The sequence below is a fragment of the Pteropus alecto genome, unplaced genomic scaffold, assembly GCF_000325575.1.
Source record: "Pteropus alecto unplaced genomic scaffold, ASM32557v1 scaffold20, whole genome shotgun sequence".
Classification (NCBI taxonomy): Eukaryota; Metazoa; Chordata; class Mammalia; order Chiroptera; family Pteropodidae; genus Pteropus; species Pteropus alecto.
The window spans coordinates 49,491,087-49,505,492 of record NW_006436298.1 but is presented as its reverse complement, the minus strand read 5'-3'; the positions used below and the strand labels follow the sequence as shown (position 1 = coordinate 49,505,492).

Below are 14,406 nucleotides of genomic sequence, written 5' to 3'. Positions count from 1 at the left end.
CCCCCCCCCCACCATTTATTCATCCTATCTGGCTTAGTTAAATAAGATTAGAGCTTAGTCAATATATGAAGAGTGAAGGACTTTTTATTTTATGTTTTTACTCATTGGAATAGAACCTTGCCCTACCATGTTTAATTAGTGAATCTTTACTTTCTAGTTAAGAGCAGGGAAGTTTTCAGGCTCTGTCTCCATATCATCTGTGGCCACTCCTGTCCTGCTTCAAAGAATCTTAAAGGCTGTCTGTCGGTCTGGGACCTCCCAAAGGATAATATGTATACCAAGGGGGCAGGTGAGATGGAGTCAAGCATTGCATAGAAACCCTTTGATCTTTATTGTTCTATAGTTACATAGTTACTTTAAAAATAATTACTAGCAATAACAAATAATTTTGAAAAAAATTCTAAATGAAAAAGAACTTATCAAATCCACAATTTTATGGATAATGTTTGCTTAGGATGACATTAAAGTATGTTAAGGATATGAAGTTTCCATTTAAAATAAAAATTTCAAAGTGAGTTGATGTAAAGAAAAAAGATCTGTCATGGAATAGGTGGGAGAAAGTGCCGGTGACAACTGAACTTTGAGAAATCTCATCTAGAAGCCTCTGCAATCTCAGGCCTTTGTGGGGGCTCTTTTGAGGACGCAGAACTTACTATCCCTCCCTTTAAACTTGTGGTCAGCACTGAGTGTTAGAAAATTCTTTCCTACAGGAGGGGAAAGAAGTTTCTGTATGAGTTGTGGGGGGCTCAGGGCTACTAGAGATAACCTGGAGCCTGTCCTAATCTTCCACATGGCTGCCCCTTGAGACAGTCGTTCTGTCTCCAGAATGTGGCAGCCCTGCATCTGGGCTCCTCTGGTGTCCAGTGGTGTGTTCCGCCTAAATGGGAGCCCTGGGTGGGACGCCGTGACCCAGTGCAATTCGACCTGTGTGCAGTAGGATGGTTCATGGCCTTTTGCATTGGTTGAGGGCAGCCTGGCCACTTGGGGCAATTACAGCCCCACTACCTGGAGGACACACTGCTGTCACGGCTGTCTCAGAAGAACCTGGGAAAGAAGATGTCAGATCCCATGATTTTCTGAGGTCACTTTAGCTTTGAAGACAGGGACTTCACTCAAGGAGTTAAAGATGCCTCAGACTCCAGGGATGAGGTGCTGATAACCAATCCCACTTTTGTGGGGAAGGGGGCTCTCTCCACCATAAGTGTATTTTATTTTGAGAGATGAGATGAACGATGGGAAGACACACTATGATTTTTCTCAAGAGGAATTAGGCCCTGTCTGGAAAAAGGCTAGACTCCTCCTTTGTCTCCAAGGGGCTCTCATTTTGAGACCATCCCTGCAGCATCCTGTAGCTTCCCACCTCCAAGAGCACCTTGGTCTGCCCAGGGCTGAGGCCCTCAGCAGTTCCAGTTGGCCTGGCCCCTCAGGCCTCACCTTGTTGTACAGCTTCCACCAGCCCCAGAAACGCAGCTCCAGAAACTTGCGTGTATTCCGCTGGATGACTTTCAGGCCAAGTCTGCAAAAGAGAATCCAGGATTGCATGGGTTAAAATGCAGGTGTCAGGGCCTCGCCTCCCTAATGGAACCATCCCTCTTGGCAGCACAAGGCTGAGACAGACCCTCATTTCTTCCTGCATTTCCCTTCCTTCTACTTCCTCTTCAGAAATTACCCATTAGTCACTAAATCCTCTCCAGCTGCAGACTTTGGAATCCACCCCTCCTTGTTTCTTGTGGCTTTATTCCATTGTCATTTACTGAGGACCTCCTGTGCACCAAAGCCCTGGGCTGGATTGGGCTTCTGTCTCACCACTCAGCCCCTAACTGGTGTCCGTGCCTTTAGCATGCGTCACAGAGGGCCTGCTGCTGGATAACAGGACTTAATTACTGTTATTATTTATTCATCATTGTTATTATTACTAATACTATGACCACAAAGAGCTAGAGTTAGCCACGGGCCAGCCAGGGCAGCCTGAGCTATTTTCTAATTACTATTTTAGGGAGATGGCTGAAAAAAGGATTCCAAGGACAAGGGTTTAGAATGAGGATTTCTAGGTTCTAATCCTGACTCTTTCTGCATGAACCTGGCCTAGTTCCTTAACCTCTCTGACCTCAGTTTCCACATCTGTAAAATGGGTGTGCTGGCCCTCTCACATCTCTCTCACAGAATCATCATATGGATCAAGTAAGGAGAAGGCTATGAAAGTGGCTTGTATACTGTAGAAAGAAGGGTTTATTTTAGGTCCCTGTTATGAGTTGAATTGTGTCCCCTTCCAAAAATCATGCTGAAGTCTTAACCTCCAGTGCCTGTGAATGTGACTTTATTTGGAAATACGCTCTTTGCAATTGTAATTACTTAAGTATGAGGTCATACTGGAGTGGGGTGGGGCCCTAACCCAAGATGACTGGTGTCTTTGTAAAAAGAAGAAAGATGATGTGAAGATACAGACATAGAAAGAGGAAGCCTCATGAAGACAGAGGCAGAGATTGAAATGATGCAGACTGGGGCTACCAGAACTGGAAGAGGCAAGAAAGTATCCTTTAGAGCCTTCAGAGGGAGCATGGACTGCCGACATCTTGATTTCAGACTGTTGGCCTCCAGGACAGTGAGATAATAAGTTTCTGATATCTTAAGGCACACAGTTTGTGGTGCTTTGTTATAGCAGCCCTAGGAAACTAATACAGGCCCCAAGCAGGGTTCTTTGGGACAGCAAAGACATTGTCCCCTCATCTCATTGCACCATTTCACTATTGGAGCTGATCACTATGTGTATTGCAGGGCTCTGGTCATTCTGAGTAAACATGTGTGACTTCAGTGGTCCTGCCCCATTGGTATTTTTGTGTGCTACCTTCGTTCCAGCATCTTCTTGAACTCAACCCTCATGAGGAAACCCCGGAGCCGACACTGTAACATCGTCATGATCTTAGCCAGACGCTCATCCCGCATGTCCTCAAGCTTGGCCAGGATGCCTGCTCGGAAGAACACCTGGGGGAAAGACACATTTATCTGAAAATAGCCCAACTGTCACCAATGGCAGCCACTTGGAAGTGGGGCTTAAAATCGAAGCACTAGAAGTTCAAAAGTATTCTTAAGAGTGAAGAGACTAAGTCTGGTGCAGGTGTTTGAGGCCCCTCAGAAACAGCTGGCCCTAGCCTGGACACTTCCAATAGCAGGGTCACTGTCAGCCTCAGCATCTATTTCCTCTTGCCCTTGGATTCTCCTATAGGCTCCAGCCGTGGCTTTGCACTTACTAGCTGGGTCACCTTAGACATATCTTCTCACATCTCAGGTACTTAGTTCCTCATCTGTGAAATGGGAATGTTGATCACTCTTTAGAGGGTTGCTATAAGGATTAAATGAGACAACGGATGGAAAATTACTTCTGTAAACTGGGAAGCTCTGAGTAAAATGTGAGATTGTTATAATCCTCACTGCTGTGATAATTGCCCAGCAGCCAAAGTGGCAAGGGGCCTTCCTTCTTTACTACCATGCAAAGCAGCCTTTGGCTAGTCATGATCCCAAGGGATCTGGGAATTGGAAGAGGGGATAGTGATCAGCTCAGGGTGGTTGACTTCCTAGAAAGCAGACAGAATTGTACCAATTTTGCACAATTTTGGGTATCCCTGGTATGTCAGTGGGACTCATTCCTAGGAAAACAAAGCCAGCTTTGCAATATATGTTAGAAAGAGCCAGGAACAGCCAACCTCAGGGAAATGCTAACTAGGGTCACAAGATACCACTCACCCCTCTCCTCACCTGTAACTGTCAGGACTTTTGAAAAAACAAGTGTTGGCAAAGATGCGGATCAAAGGGAAGATGAGTTGGTACAACAATTTGGGAAAATGGTTTGGCATTCCCTCATCAAGTTGGACATTTGCACACAGGCAATAGCATATATCTTAACCCTGGCTGTGTCACCCCCACCCGGAGGGCTTACAAAAGATGCTGATGACTGGGTATGGGTAATTTCAAACAATTTCTGGAGCAGGGCTCAGGTATTGGTGTTTTTAAAATCCCCCCAGATGATTCTAATGTACAGTCAAGTTTGAGAACTTTGTTCTAGAGAAACTCCTACTTTGGACCGTTAGCAAAGGTGTTCACAGTAGCATTAAAAGGGTGATTGTAGTGTGGCTATTTCAAGCAATATGATATGGCAGTGACAGTGAATGGATGTCACACACCAACCAACAAGGATGAATCTTAGAAACATGATTAAGAAATAAAACCATGTCACAGAAGATTATAGCAAGTATGATACTTCCATGAAGCTCAAACCAGGTAAAACCTGGGGCCATATATGTATGTAATAAAACTATTTACAAAAAGATAAGGGTTACTGCTGGAGGTGGGAAGAAGAGAAAAGAGATGCAAAGATTAAGTTCTGGGTTTTTAGGTGGGCTTATGAGTGGTTACTTTATTAGTGTGTTTCATAATGTAATATCTTTTTATAGGCTTCTAATAGGACATGATAGAAACTTTAGAAGGATAGAAGAGCTGGGTGACCTGCATCTAGCTTCAGCCTGCCTTGGATGTGCATGTGACCTTGGTCAAGTCACTCTCCTTTGGGGAGCCTGAACCTCCTCCTGTCCAGTGAGAGTACAGGACCCTGAGCCTTCCCAGCTCTGAGAGTTTGGGAGTCTACATATGGGAGCCCCCAATTAAATCCTTTATGTGGATGCTATGGACACTGACAGGAAAAAAATGGAAAAGAATATTCCTATCCCCTGCTCCCCCGCCCCTGCCCCATCCAATCCCAGAGAGCTAGTCATCATGCGGTAAAATATTTGCAATTTTAAATCAACTGGCATTGAGGTTTGGTCTTTGAGGACAAGTAGAGGTAAGCATATTGCTGGGGTTGGGGTGGGGCCCACATGAGCCAACACCAGGGATAAGGACATAGTCTATAGGCAGAATCACCCTGTTCTCTGTTCTGCCCCAGCCACCAGAGCCTGCATGGTCCTCAGGGAGTAAAGCTGTCCCCAGCAGCCCCAGCCCTTTACTTGGACTTGAGGTGTCCAATGCAACCCTTTAATAACAGCAGGAAGCATCTGTTTGCCCAGGTGGTAGCTGTGTCAGACTGTGTCATACTGGGGATATTAGCCCTATTTTCCCAGGCCACATCACCAGTGGTCATAACCCCTGAGGTCTGCTCTGTCCCACCTAATTCAATAAATTGGGCATGTCACCTCCATCCCCCTTCTAGGCTTTCTTAACTTTCCCACTTGTCAATGGTGGGGCGGGGGAAAGAGCTGGTCTCTGAGGTTCTTTCCAGCTCGAGTATTCAATAATGCTGTGACAAACCTGAAATATTCTTCTAAGCCAGTTTAGCTATATCTAGCACATATTAATTATGAAGGAGGCCAAAGCCAAGAGTTCTGGCATTCTAGAGTGGTGTTACAATTCTGCTGATACCCGCTGCTACAAAGTAAGCTCCGGGGAGTTAGGGTCACCTGTCCTGTTCATAGGTATAACCGAGAGCTAAGAACCATGCCTGACACATAGGAGGCACTCCATGAGCTTATGCCTAGCAACCAGTTGTGTTGGATGCACATGAAAGCTGGAGCTTCCACATGCGTTGGGCCACATCAGGCCTGTGGAGAAGCTGTGTCTGCCTTGTATCTCATGAGAACTGGAGAGGCAAGTGACCTGCTTTAGGCTTTGAACTTGACACTCCTGACTGCAAAGCCAGTGCTCCTCCTGTGTTACCCTAGCTGTCATGTTGGGGTGCAGTCTGGTTGGGTAGCTATAGATGGACACCTCACACTGTCAGCCTGTTCAGTGCTTACAATCCTGACAGGACTCTGTAGGGCCAGGAAGTGAGACAGACAAAGAGCAGCCTAGGCCCTGTGGGTCAGGATCAGGTGGCTGCTCCATCTTAGTCAATCCTGACTTACCTGCCAGCTCAGGACTGGGCTCTTGGTGTGGGTGGGCTGGAATTATGATGCTTAACCTGAAGACCCCAACCACATGTATTGCTATGCCCTGGTCAAATCCGGGACCTTGATTCTGATTGGCTCCTTTTATTCTTAGAAATCTGGGGCTCTTACAATCCTAAGAACTATCCTACCATTTATTGAGTACCACTCTGTCTGAGCTGGATTTTCACGTATGTTATTGCTAATTACCCCCAAATCCCATGAGACTGGACTTATGAGCCCTAATTTTTTAGAGGAGGAAACTGAGGCTCTCATTAGCTGAGAAGATTGCCAAAGGCAGGCAATTGGCCAAGAGCAGAGCTGGAATTCGCACCTGAAGTCTACCTTCTTAAGACAAGGCTGAGCAATGCAGGGAGGGAGCACCACTGGAAGACCTTACCTTGGTATGTCCAATTTTGTATTCATTCACATCCAGATCAATGGACCCAAGCAGCAGCTCTGAGGCCTTCTTGTTGTCTACAAACCCCTGAGGAATCACGTTGGGGTTCAGCACTTGGTACCTGTGGGGAGAGGGATGACAACAGTTATTGTCATCCCCAAGCTGGCAGCATGAAAGCATGTTCATATAGTTATCCCTTGATATGTGACATGGCCCTCCAGTTAGGAAATAGACTTGTTTTACAGATGCCACAGCAGGCAGAGGGATGGGACTGACAGGAGACTTTGGTAAATGAATGTCAATGTGGGTTAGGGGTTCAGCGAGGAGGTTTTCCTAGAAATGAAGGCACCAAAATTTTTCTTTACTGATCTTGTCTTCCAAGCATGAGAGAACAGCTTCTTTCCCTGATCTGCCAGCAGCCCCCTTTGTGATCTTGGACAAGTCCTTCCTCCATTAGAGACTTTACACGGCTTGGATAAGATGATCTCAGGTGACCCTTCCTACTCTGTCAATCTGTAGCCACAGGTTCTAGCAAGTAGGGGGAGGTTAGAAGTAAAATAATCCCTAAGATGGGGTCTTAGTTTGGGTTCCTCCAGAAGAAAACCTTGAGACCAGGATTCAAGTGCAGTTAGTTTATCTGGGAGATGGCAGAGTTGGGAAGTGGGGCAGGAAGCCAATAAGAGGCATGTCATCAAGCCAGTTATCACAACAGGCAACTGGGTCTTAATCCTGCTGGGGCCACTTGGGAGAAGTGGTGTGCTGGAACTGGCTCCCACTGGCTCACAAGAGGCAATTATGCACATCTTTTCTGAACCCCACATTCAATGATGCCATATTGGTAGCTCTGAATCAGCCATGGTGGGATTATTTACATCATAGAAATAGGCAGACACTACAGATCAGGGCTTTCCTTTTTTTTTTTTTTAACTGAAGAGCTTGTTAAACATCAGCATGTTGCTGTTTGAGAAGTAGTATAGAACAGGCCTCAGAGTTAGCCCACCAGAAGAGTGCGGGAGCTGAAATATTTATATGCCAACTGTCCTTAGTCATTAGTTGAGGTCTGCTCCTGGGGAGGCATTAATTCCTGATACTTTCAGCCTGCCAAGTAGCAAAGCAGGCTCTAGCAACCAGTGAAAGCCCTCCGGCAAAGAAATGCAGGTGCTGGCAATTAAAAGTTGGGCCAGTGTGTACTGAGGTAGTGACGGTGAGGCAGTATTCAGCATCATACCCATAGTTTCTGCTACAATGGGACTATATTTATCAATAGTCAATCCCTGGAAACTGAGAAGTGTATTCAAGGTATCAGGAAGATACTACTCACCTCTGTTTGAACTCTGGGTATTGCAGCCTGTTTGGGAAGCCCTTCCTGCAAATACGGATGCCTTCCAGGACTCCGTTGCAAGCCAGCTGGTGCATGATCAGGTGGGCATCTACCACACCTGCCAAGAGGGAGGACACAGAACAGGGAGTCACTATCCTGTTGTGGGACAGGCCATTTCTTGCCACTCAAGGAGGCTGAACTGAGTATCTATGTCTTCTCCCATTAGTGCCCAGGAATCCTTGGTCTCTCGCAATTTAGCCAAGACCCAAAGGCTCTCATGAGTGTGACTTCTAGCTAGATGGGCACCACTCCGCTGTACAAAGCAACTAGAATGCAATTCTTAGACGATCCATTGTTGGTTATTCTGTCATGACCCATTTTGCTCCAATTATCCCTGGTGATTGAAAGTGGACTTTGTTAGGAACAAACACCAACTTCATAGATCCTGAAGACTTCCAGCAGGGAGACATGTTCCCATGATGTACCTGATTGCTTGAACTCATTGGGGACAATACAGCGGACAAAATGAGGGGCAGTGCTGTGGAGGGTGGTCATCAGCTTGTTCAACTGCTCCTGGAGATGGGGAAAAGGAAAAAAATGTGAATAAAGTTTGATATTGGTGTTGCAGGACATCCAAACTCAGGAGAGGTATTTATTTAGAGTTTAATTAATTAAATTCAAATTCAAATTCAAATTCGATTTTTCAGTCACAACAGCCACTTTTTAAGTATTTACTAGCCTCATATGGCTAGTGGCTACCATATTCAACAGTGGCTGCCATTGGGAGGAAGAGAACATTTCTGTCCTCGTGAAAAGTTTTGTTGGATAGCATTGCTCTCAAAGGTTCAGTGACTTGCCAAGGTGACATGGCTTACAAAAAACAGGGCTCCTTCTGATTCAGTGCTGGATCACTGTAGAATGTTTGTACTAGAAGTACAAACTAGAACTGTAGTGCCTGTGTGCACAAACCCCTGTCCATTGTTATCCTCTCTACTGAACAGCCCCCTCCTCCTCTGCTTGGATACCTCTAATGAGGTGACTCTGCCTTAGGACAGCTGGATCCTTGGGAAGTATCTGAATCTTTCTTTGTGCAACATCTTCCCATTGGCTGTACTTCTGTATTTTGAAACATGTTTCCAGTAAAGCCCAGACTTTGTGGAAGTTGAGAACAGCCCAGACCTGTTGTCAGACAACTCTAGAGAACAAGATCTTAGGCATTGATATTTCCATTTTCATGCTGGACAAGTCCCATCATTCTCTGAAACAAAGCAATTGGACTGGACCATCTCTAAGGGTCTTTTCTACCCTGGGGTCCTGTGGATCTGTGATCCTTTCAGAAGGAAATAGACTCCTTGAATGAAAGAGGCAATTATAGGCATAGAAGTGAAATCATTTTTTGGATCTGAGGTGGCAGCTAGACTACCATATCATTGAAAGGGAGAATTGGATGCAAGGTGGCCCGTGGGGCAGCCCCTCCTCACCCTGTAGAAGTTGGAGACTGTCATGAAGGAGGACCCTCTCTTCTGCTTCTTGCTTGCAGCTGAGGAAGAGACAAGCATATTTCACATTAGCACCCAGGATAGGGGGCAGGCAGACCCATCAAGTGCTCTGTCTCAAGGACATTCATTCTCTGGTTTTAAAAAGACTTTTGGGGGGTTAGTTGAGGTAGAGCCCTTCTACTAGAAAAATGAGATCTACTGGGGAGTGGGTGAATGGGCTGACTGTGGCTTAATTGCTGTGTTCCCTGGAGAGTGTGTAGCTCTTTGTGATTCAGTGCTGGCACAAGGTGACAAACTGCTCCCATTGCTTAGGGAAAAGGAAGAGCCCTCAGACCATTTTATGGAATTGCGTGTTAGTGGTAAAAATGTCTCTGAGCCAAAGGAGACTTGCAGTTCTTGCTCTGCTGAGTGGCAGCTCCATTGAGCAGCTCCCACCTAGGGTGTTCTCCTATGAGACACATGAGCTCGACTGGGTGGAGGCAGGGCTGGGCTTGGCATTTGCCTCAGATGGAGGAAAGCAGGGAGTGGAGAATAAGCACAGAACTTTTGGGTGTCAACTTTTCGAAAATAGTATTGTTACACCTAGAGGTGATATGGGACCAATGATTATTCAGGAGCTCCCAAGATGCACTATACCCCTCTACTGCAGTATCCTCCATGGCCTGCCTCAAGTACCTTGTCAAATCATGACATTCATTAATTCATTCATAATTCATTAAGTCATTCATTCAACAAGAGTTGAATAAAAAAGCTCTTTTGCTTTCTTTCCATTTTGGCCATTAAAGGGCATTAGCACACGGAGACTGGACACAACAAGGGGTCAGCCATACTTGGAGCCTCCTCTTCTTTGAAGAGAAGGGCCAGGATCCCCAGAGTCGATTTCTGGAACAAACCCACCACTGTTTCATTCAGGGGGTCTTTGTTCTTCTCCAGCCAGCCAGTGATGTTGTAACCCACCTGGAGCAAGACAGATGCCAGTGGTTACATTTTGGGCCCAGCCTACCACAACCAAAATCTCTACTTATAGCTCTACCTGCTCTCAGTTTCTAGGACCAATCTCCCATCTCCTGGTGCTTCCATTTTTGTCCTGCTGACTTCCCTGGAGTCCTGCGATGCCCCTGAGTCCTACGGATTCCCTAGGCAGAGTCCCCATCCTCTGTTTTCTTAAGCATTTGTAACCTTCCCACCTAGGATATCCTGCCTCTGGGCTTTGCCCACAAACCAGGACTCCCCAGCTACTATGCCAGGCTGTGATCTTCTCTTGCATATCTTCATTGCTGGCCACACTGAGCCTCCCTGACCTCCGGGTCTTCTTCTACACAAGTAGGCTGATCTTCCAGGCTTAGTCCTTGCTGTCAGTGACTGGCCTTGACCAATGGACTCCTGAGCTACATAAAGAACTCCCTACAAGGACATTTGGTCTCTCCTTGCTAAGGAGCACACATCCCCTGGGCCATTGCCTGGTGGAAGCGGGTGTTCTATCCATCCAGAACTAGGGGCTTCATATGTCCAGGTAATTGGACACCCACAAATTTCTGTTTCTCATTGTGCCACATGGCCCCAGCTAAGGAGGCAAAGAGGAAGGAGCCTTTCAGATCCTTCCATTGAGCACACACTGTGGGAGCAGTTGAGAAGCCCAAACCTTTGGGTTTTCCATCTCCTATACAGATAGATGTTTGTCATCTCTGGGCCTTACTTTAGAGCCTTCTTTGAAGTTCAGAGCCCCCATTTGACTTTGACTATTTCATTGCTATAAATATGGAGCTATTCTCATTTCAGTATGGGAGGTGAGGTTGAGCACTGCAATTGGGCCCCAAGCCTGCTGTTTGCTCTAGGTATTGGTACAATAACTTTTGTGAGTAATTGGCATTGTTAAGGTTGATGAGATCATAAAACTTTAGACCCAACAGCCACTTTAGTGATGGCTCTGTTAAGGCTTCTGTTGCTCTGTAGTTAAACCCAAACTCTGGTGATAACAGGAACATTGACATTTATGGCAATACTGAAATCCCAAGGAAGCCAAACACATTCTTATAAGCTGGCTGGACAAATGTTGTCTTCCCTATCAATCACTCAAATAGAATCTGAGTCTTGGCTGCACTTAATTTGCCCCTTCCCCAAGGACTGAGTTTACCATGAATGAAAAATCCACGCCACTCTATAGATTTGGTTTGGCAGCCACAAACTGTCATAGGAATAAGTTAATCGCCTAGGAAATAATTAATGGGATCATGAAAAATTTTTTTGCAAGAGTTTTCATTTCTGACCAGATCAAAGTTCATCTGTCAAACTGAATGTCGTAGACAATGGTGTGACCATGGTAGGTCTGAGGGCACAAATTGCTGGTTTTCTCTAACAGGCATCCTTGGCTAGATTGCTTTTGAATTCTCACATGGAGAACTGATGAAAAAGTATAAGCCGGAGTTCATTTTAATGAGCTGATTACCCTGTTATATCATGGCTGTACTAGTTAACCTCTGGAAGGTTGTGTTAGGATGGATCTATAATAGCGGGAGGGAACGGCAGCCAGCAGGTGGCCACTGGGGGTGCAGAGGTGGTACTCACGGTGCCTGCATAGTGGATGAGCTCAAAGTGGGCCTCAGGACCCTTGCCCTTGCCTCCTCCCTTTGGTTTGAGGAAGTTGCTGGACTTGCCCAGATGGTTGTCATACAGGGCTGCTTTGAATGTGGCATCGGTGGCCTTGGGGAAGACGCACTGTTCTTCCAAGATGGAGAAAATGCCCATGGGCTACAAGAGAAGAGAATGGCATTAGAGCGGCCTACAGGATCCCATAGGGGACACTCTGGTGTGGGAGGGGTGCCTCACTCGCCCATGTGGCCAGCCAGGAAGCAGAACTCTGGGTATGGTGCCTGGTTGCTCCATGGTCTGGTCTTTGAATGCTGTGGCCATTTAGACTTGAAAGAGCCTAGAATTCAAGTCCAACAGAAGGGAAGTCTGAAGTCTGAAGGGGGTAGATATCTCCCTAAATGTTAACCCCATCCAAACAGTGGTGCCAGGCACAGTTGGCCCTCAGAAAAATGTTGAAATCAATGACAATTGACCTTGCCATGAGTACTTCTCTTTTATCTGCTCCTCTCCTTCAATTACATTCCTGACTACCCAATGGCCTCATGTTGTTCTAGGTCTCTTCTCACACACGCAAAAGGGGGACTTCATAAATGCTGTTAGTGAATTAATATTCTTCATCTGTGGAGGGTCTGGATTTTTAAAGAAGACTTCTGGAAGAGGGTATTGCTTAACCCCAAAGCTCAAGCATGAGGGCACTCCAGGCTCTGTGACTTCTGGACAGGGAGGTATTTGTAGGTGTTGGGGGTTGGGCGGATCTTGCATGCAGCCTGATTTTGGAGATTCTGTTTTCCTGCAGGGTTAAAGTTAGGCCCACATCCAAGAGCCCTGGCTGTCTTGATCATAAATTTTCTGTGATGGGCCCAAGGATGAGCCTCAGAGACAAGATATGTTTTTAAAAAAATTTTTGAACTTTTCATTTTGTTGTAATGTCAGGCTTGCAAAAATAATGCAAAGCATTCCTAAATACCATTGATCCAATTTCTCTTAATGTTGACATAACCTCTGTACAATAATGAAAACCAGGAGATTAACATTGATATACTACTATAAACAAACTTTGCTCAGATTTGGTCATCTGTCCTGTTAATGTCCTTTTCTACTCCTTTTCTGCATTTAATCAAAAAATATCTATCCTTAAACTAGGCCATTGGCTAAAACATCCCTATGGTGTGATTATAGGGCAGATTATTAGATTGTCTGGGTTAAAGCTTGACTCTGCCACTCATAGGTTATATGATCTTGAAGTGACCTCTCGTTGCTGTGTCTCAATGTTCCCATCTATGGAATGGTTATAATAAATTACCCTCTGCATGTGGTAGCTTGTGATGATCCAGTGAGTTAAGGCATACAGTAGCCCAACTAAGTGTGGTCACTGTAGTCATTGTTGTACCCATTTTGTAGAGAAGAAGCTAGAGGTCAGACCAACCAAGGTCATCAGCAGTGTTGCTGACTGGCCCGGATCCAGGTGCCACCTCCCTGCAGGCCCCAGCAAAATCCCCTCTTGAAGAGTGTCGTGGTCAGGGCCCCAGTCTCTCTCCAAGCCCCTCATTTGAGAAGCAGGCTACCTTTTCCAGGAGGTCAATGCAGGCCTGCAGGTCAAGGCCAAAGTCTATGAAGACCCATTCAATGCCTTCCCTCTTGTACTCCTCCTGCTCCAGCACGAACATATGGTGGTTGAAAAACTGCTGCAGTTTCTCGTTGGTGAAGTTGATACACAGCTGTTCGAAGCTGTTGAACTATGGTAGGAGGACAGAAAGAGTGGTCTCAGCTCAGACACAAACAGAGCATTTCCTAAGAGCAAGTGATGAGCCACTAACAGAGCTAAAATTTGTCAAGGGCCAACATGTGTCAGCCACTGCCCCAAATGCCTTAACAGTGACCACCGCTTCAGTGCCCCCATCACCCCTGTGAGAAGCCATTCTTCATTACTCTCCTTGCAAAGACAGAGCAGCTTGAGCACATGCTCCTGGCCACACAGTACTGATGCTGGGACCTGAATCCCAGGCAGCCAGACTCTGATCCTGCGTGGTTACCGAAAAAACTGTTTTCTTTTCAGGCATGGAAATTATTTGAGATGTTTATGGATCTGAGCCCTGTTGTGTCTTTGCTCTGTGTGGTTTTTCTCACCGTCATCTGTAAGATGAAGGGGTCTGAGGGGTTTATAAGTTCCTCTTTTTAAAAGTTAGAGACTACATTTTTTCCTAATGAAATCCCATGAAGAAGCCTCATATGAAAAATAAGTTTAAGTAGAGGTGCCATTGAAATTGCAATGTAACATTCGTGGAGCATATGCATGCATCAGACCCTGGGCTAAGCTACATCTGCTCAGAAACTTTACGAGGCAAGAATTATTAGTGTTCCTGAGTATACATGGGGAAACAGAGGCACACACATCTTGGAAATGGCCGATCTGAGATATAACCCCTATTTTTCCATTGTACACACTCTGCTGTTGGCACAGGGTATCTGTCCTTCTTCTTCCCTAATCCCATCCCTGCTAGCCATCAATCGCTGCCCAGGACTCCAGGGAGCACAGTTTGGAAATTCTCTTTAAGGATCCTCCCATCTTTTTAAATGAAATGATTTTATTATAGACAGTAGCCAAATTAGCCTTTTAGCGCCTAAAGAAATCGGGCTTAGCTGTTTTTTTTTTTTTTTTTTTTTTTTTTTAGGTCAGCTGGCGGT

The 14,406-nt window shown here is 45.7% G+C and overlaps 1 protein-coding gene across 1 annotated transcript in view; it reads right to left on the bottom strand.

Moving 5' to 3' along the window:
- The window catches only part of LOC102896439 (myosin-16), a 61,201-nt gene that overhangs the window by 34,515 nt on the left and 12,280 nt on the right, over positions 1-14,406 (bottom strand). The window contains exons 12-20 of the mRNA XM_006913343.2: positions 13,287-13,457; positions 11,698-11,880; positions 9,963-10,089; positions 9,115-9,173; positions 8,119-8,206; positions 7,634-7,751; positions 6,313-6,433; positions 2,846-2,982; positions 1,435-1,516 (exon numbers count right to left, since the gene is read on the bottom strand). Coding sequence (XP_006913405.1) covers positions 1,435-1,516; positions 2,846-2,982; positions 6,313-6,433; positions 7,634-7,751; positions 8,119-8,206; positions 9,115-9,173; positions 9,963-10,089; positions 11,698-11,880; positions 13,287-13,457 — 1,086 coding nt within the window. The remainder of the gene's footprint in view (positions 1-1,434; positions 1,517-2,845; positions 2,983-6,312; positions 6,434-7,633; positions 7,752-8,118; positions 8,207-9,114; positions 9,174-9,962; positions 10,090-11,697; positions 11,881-13,286; positions 13,458-14,406) is intronic.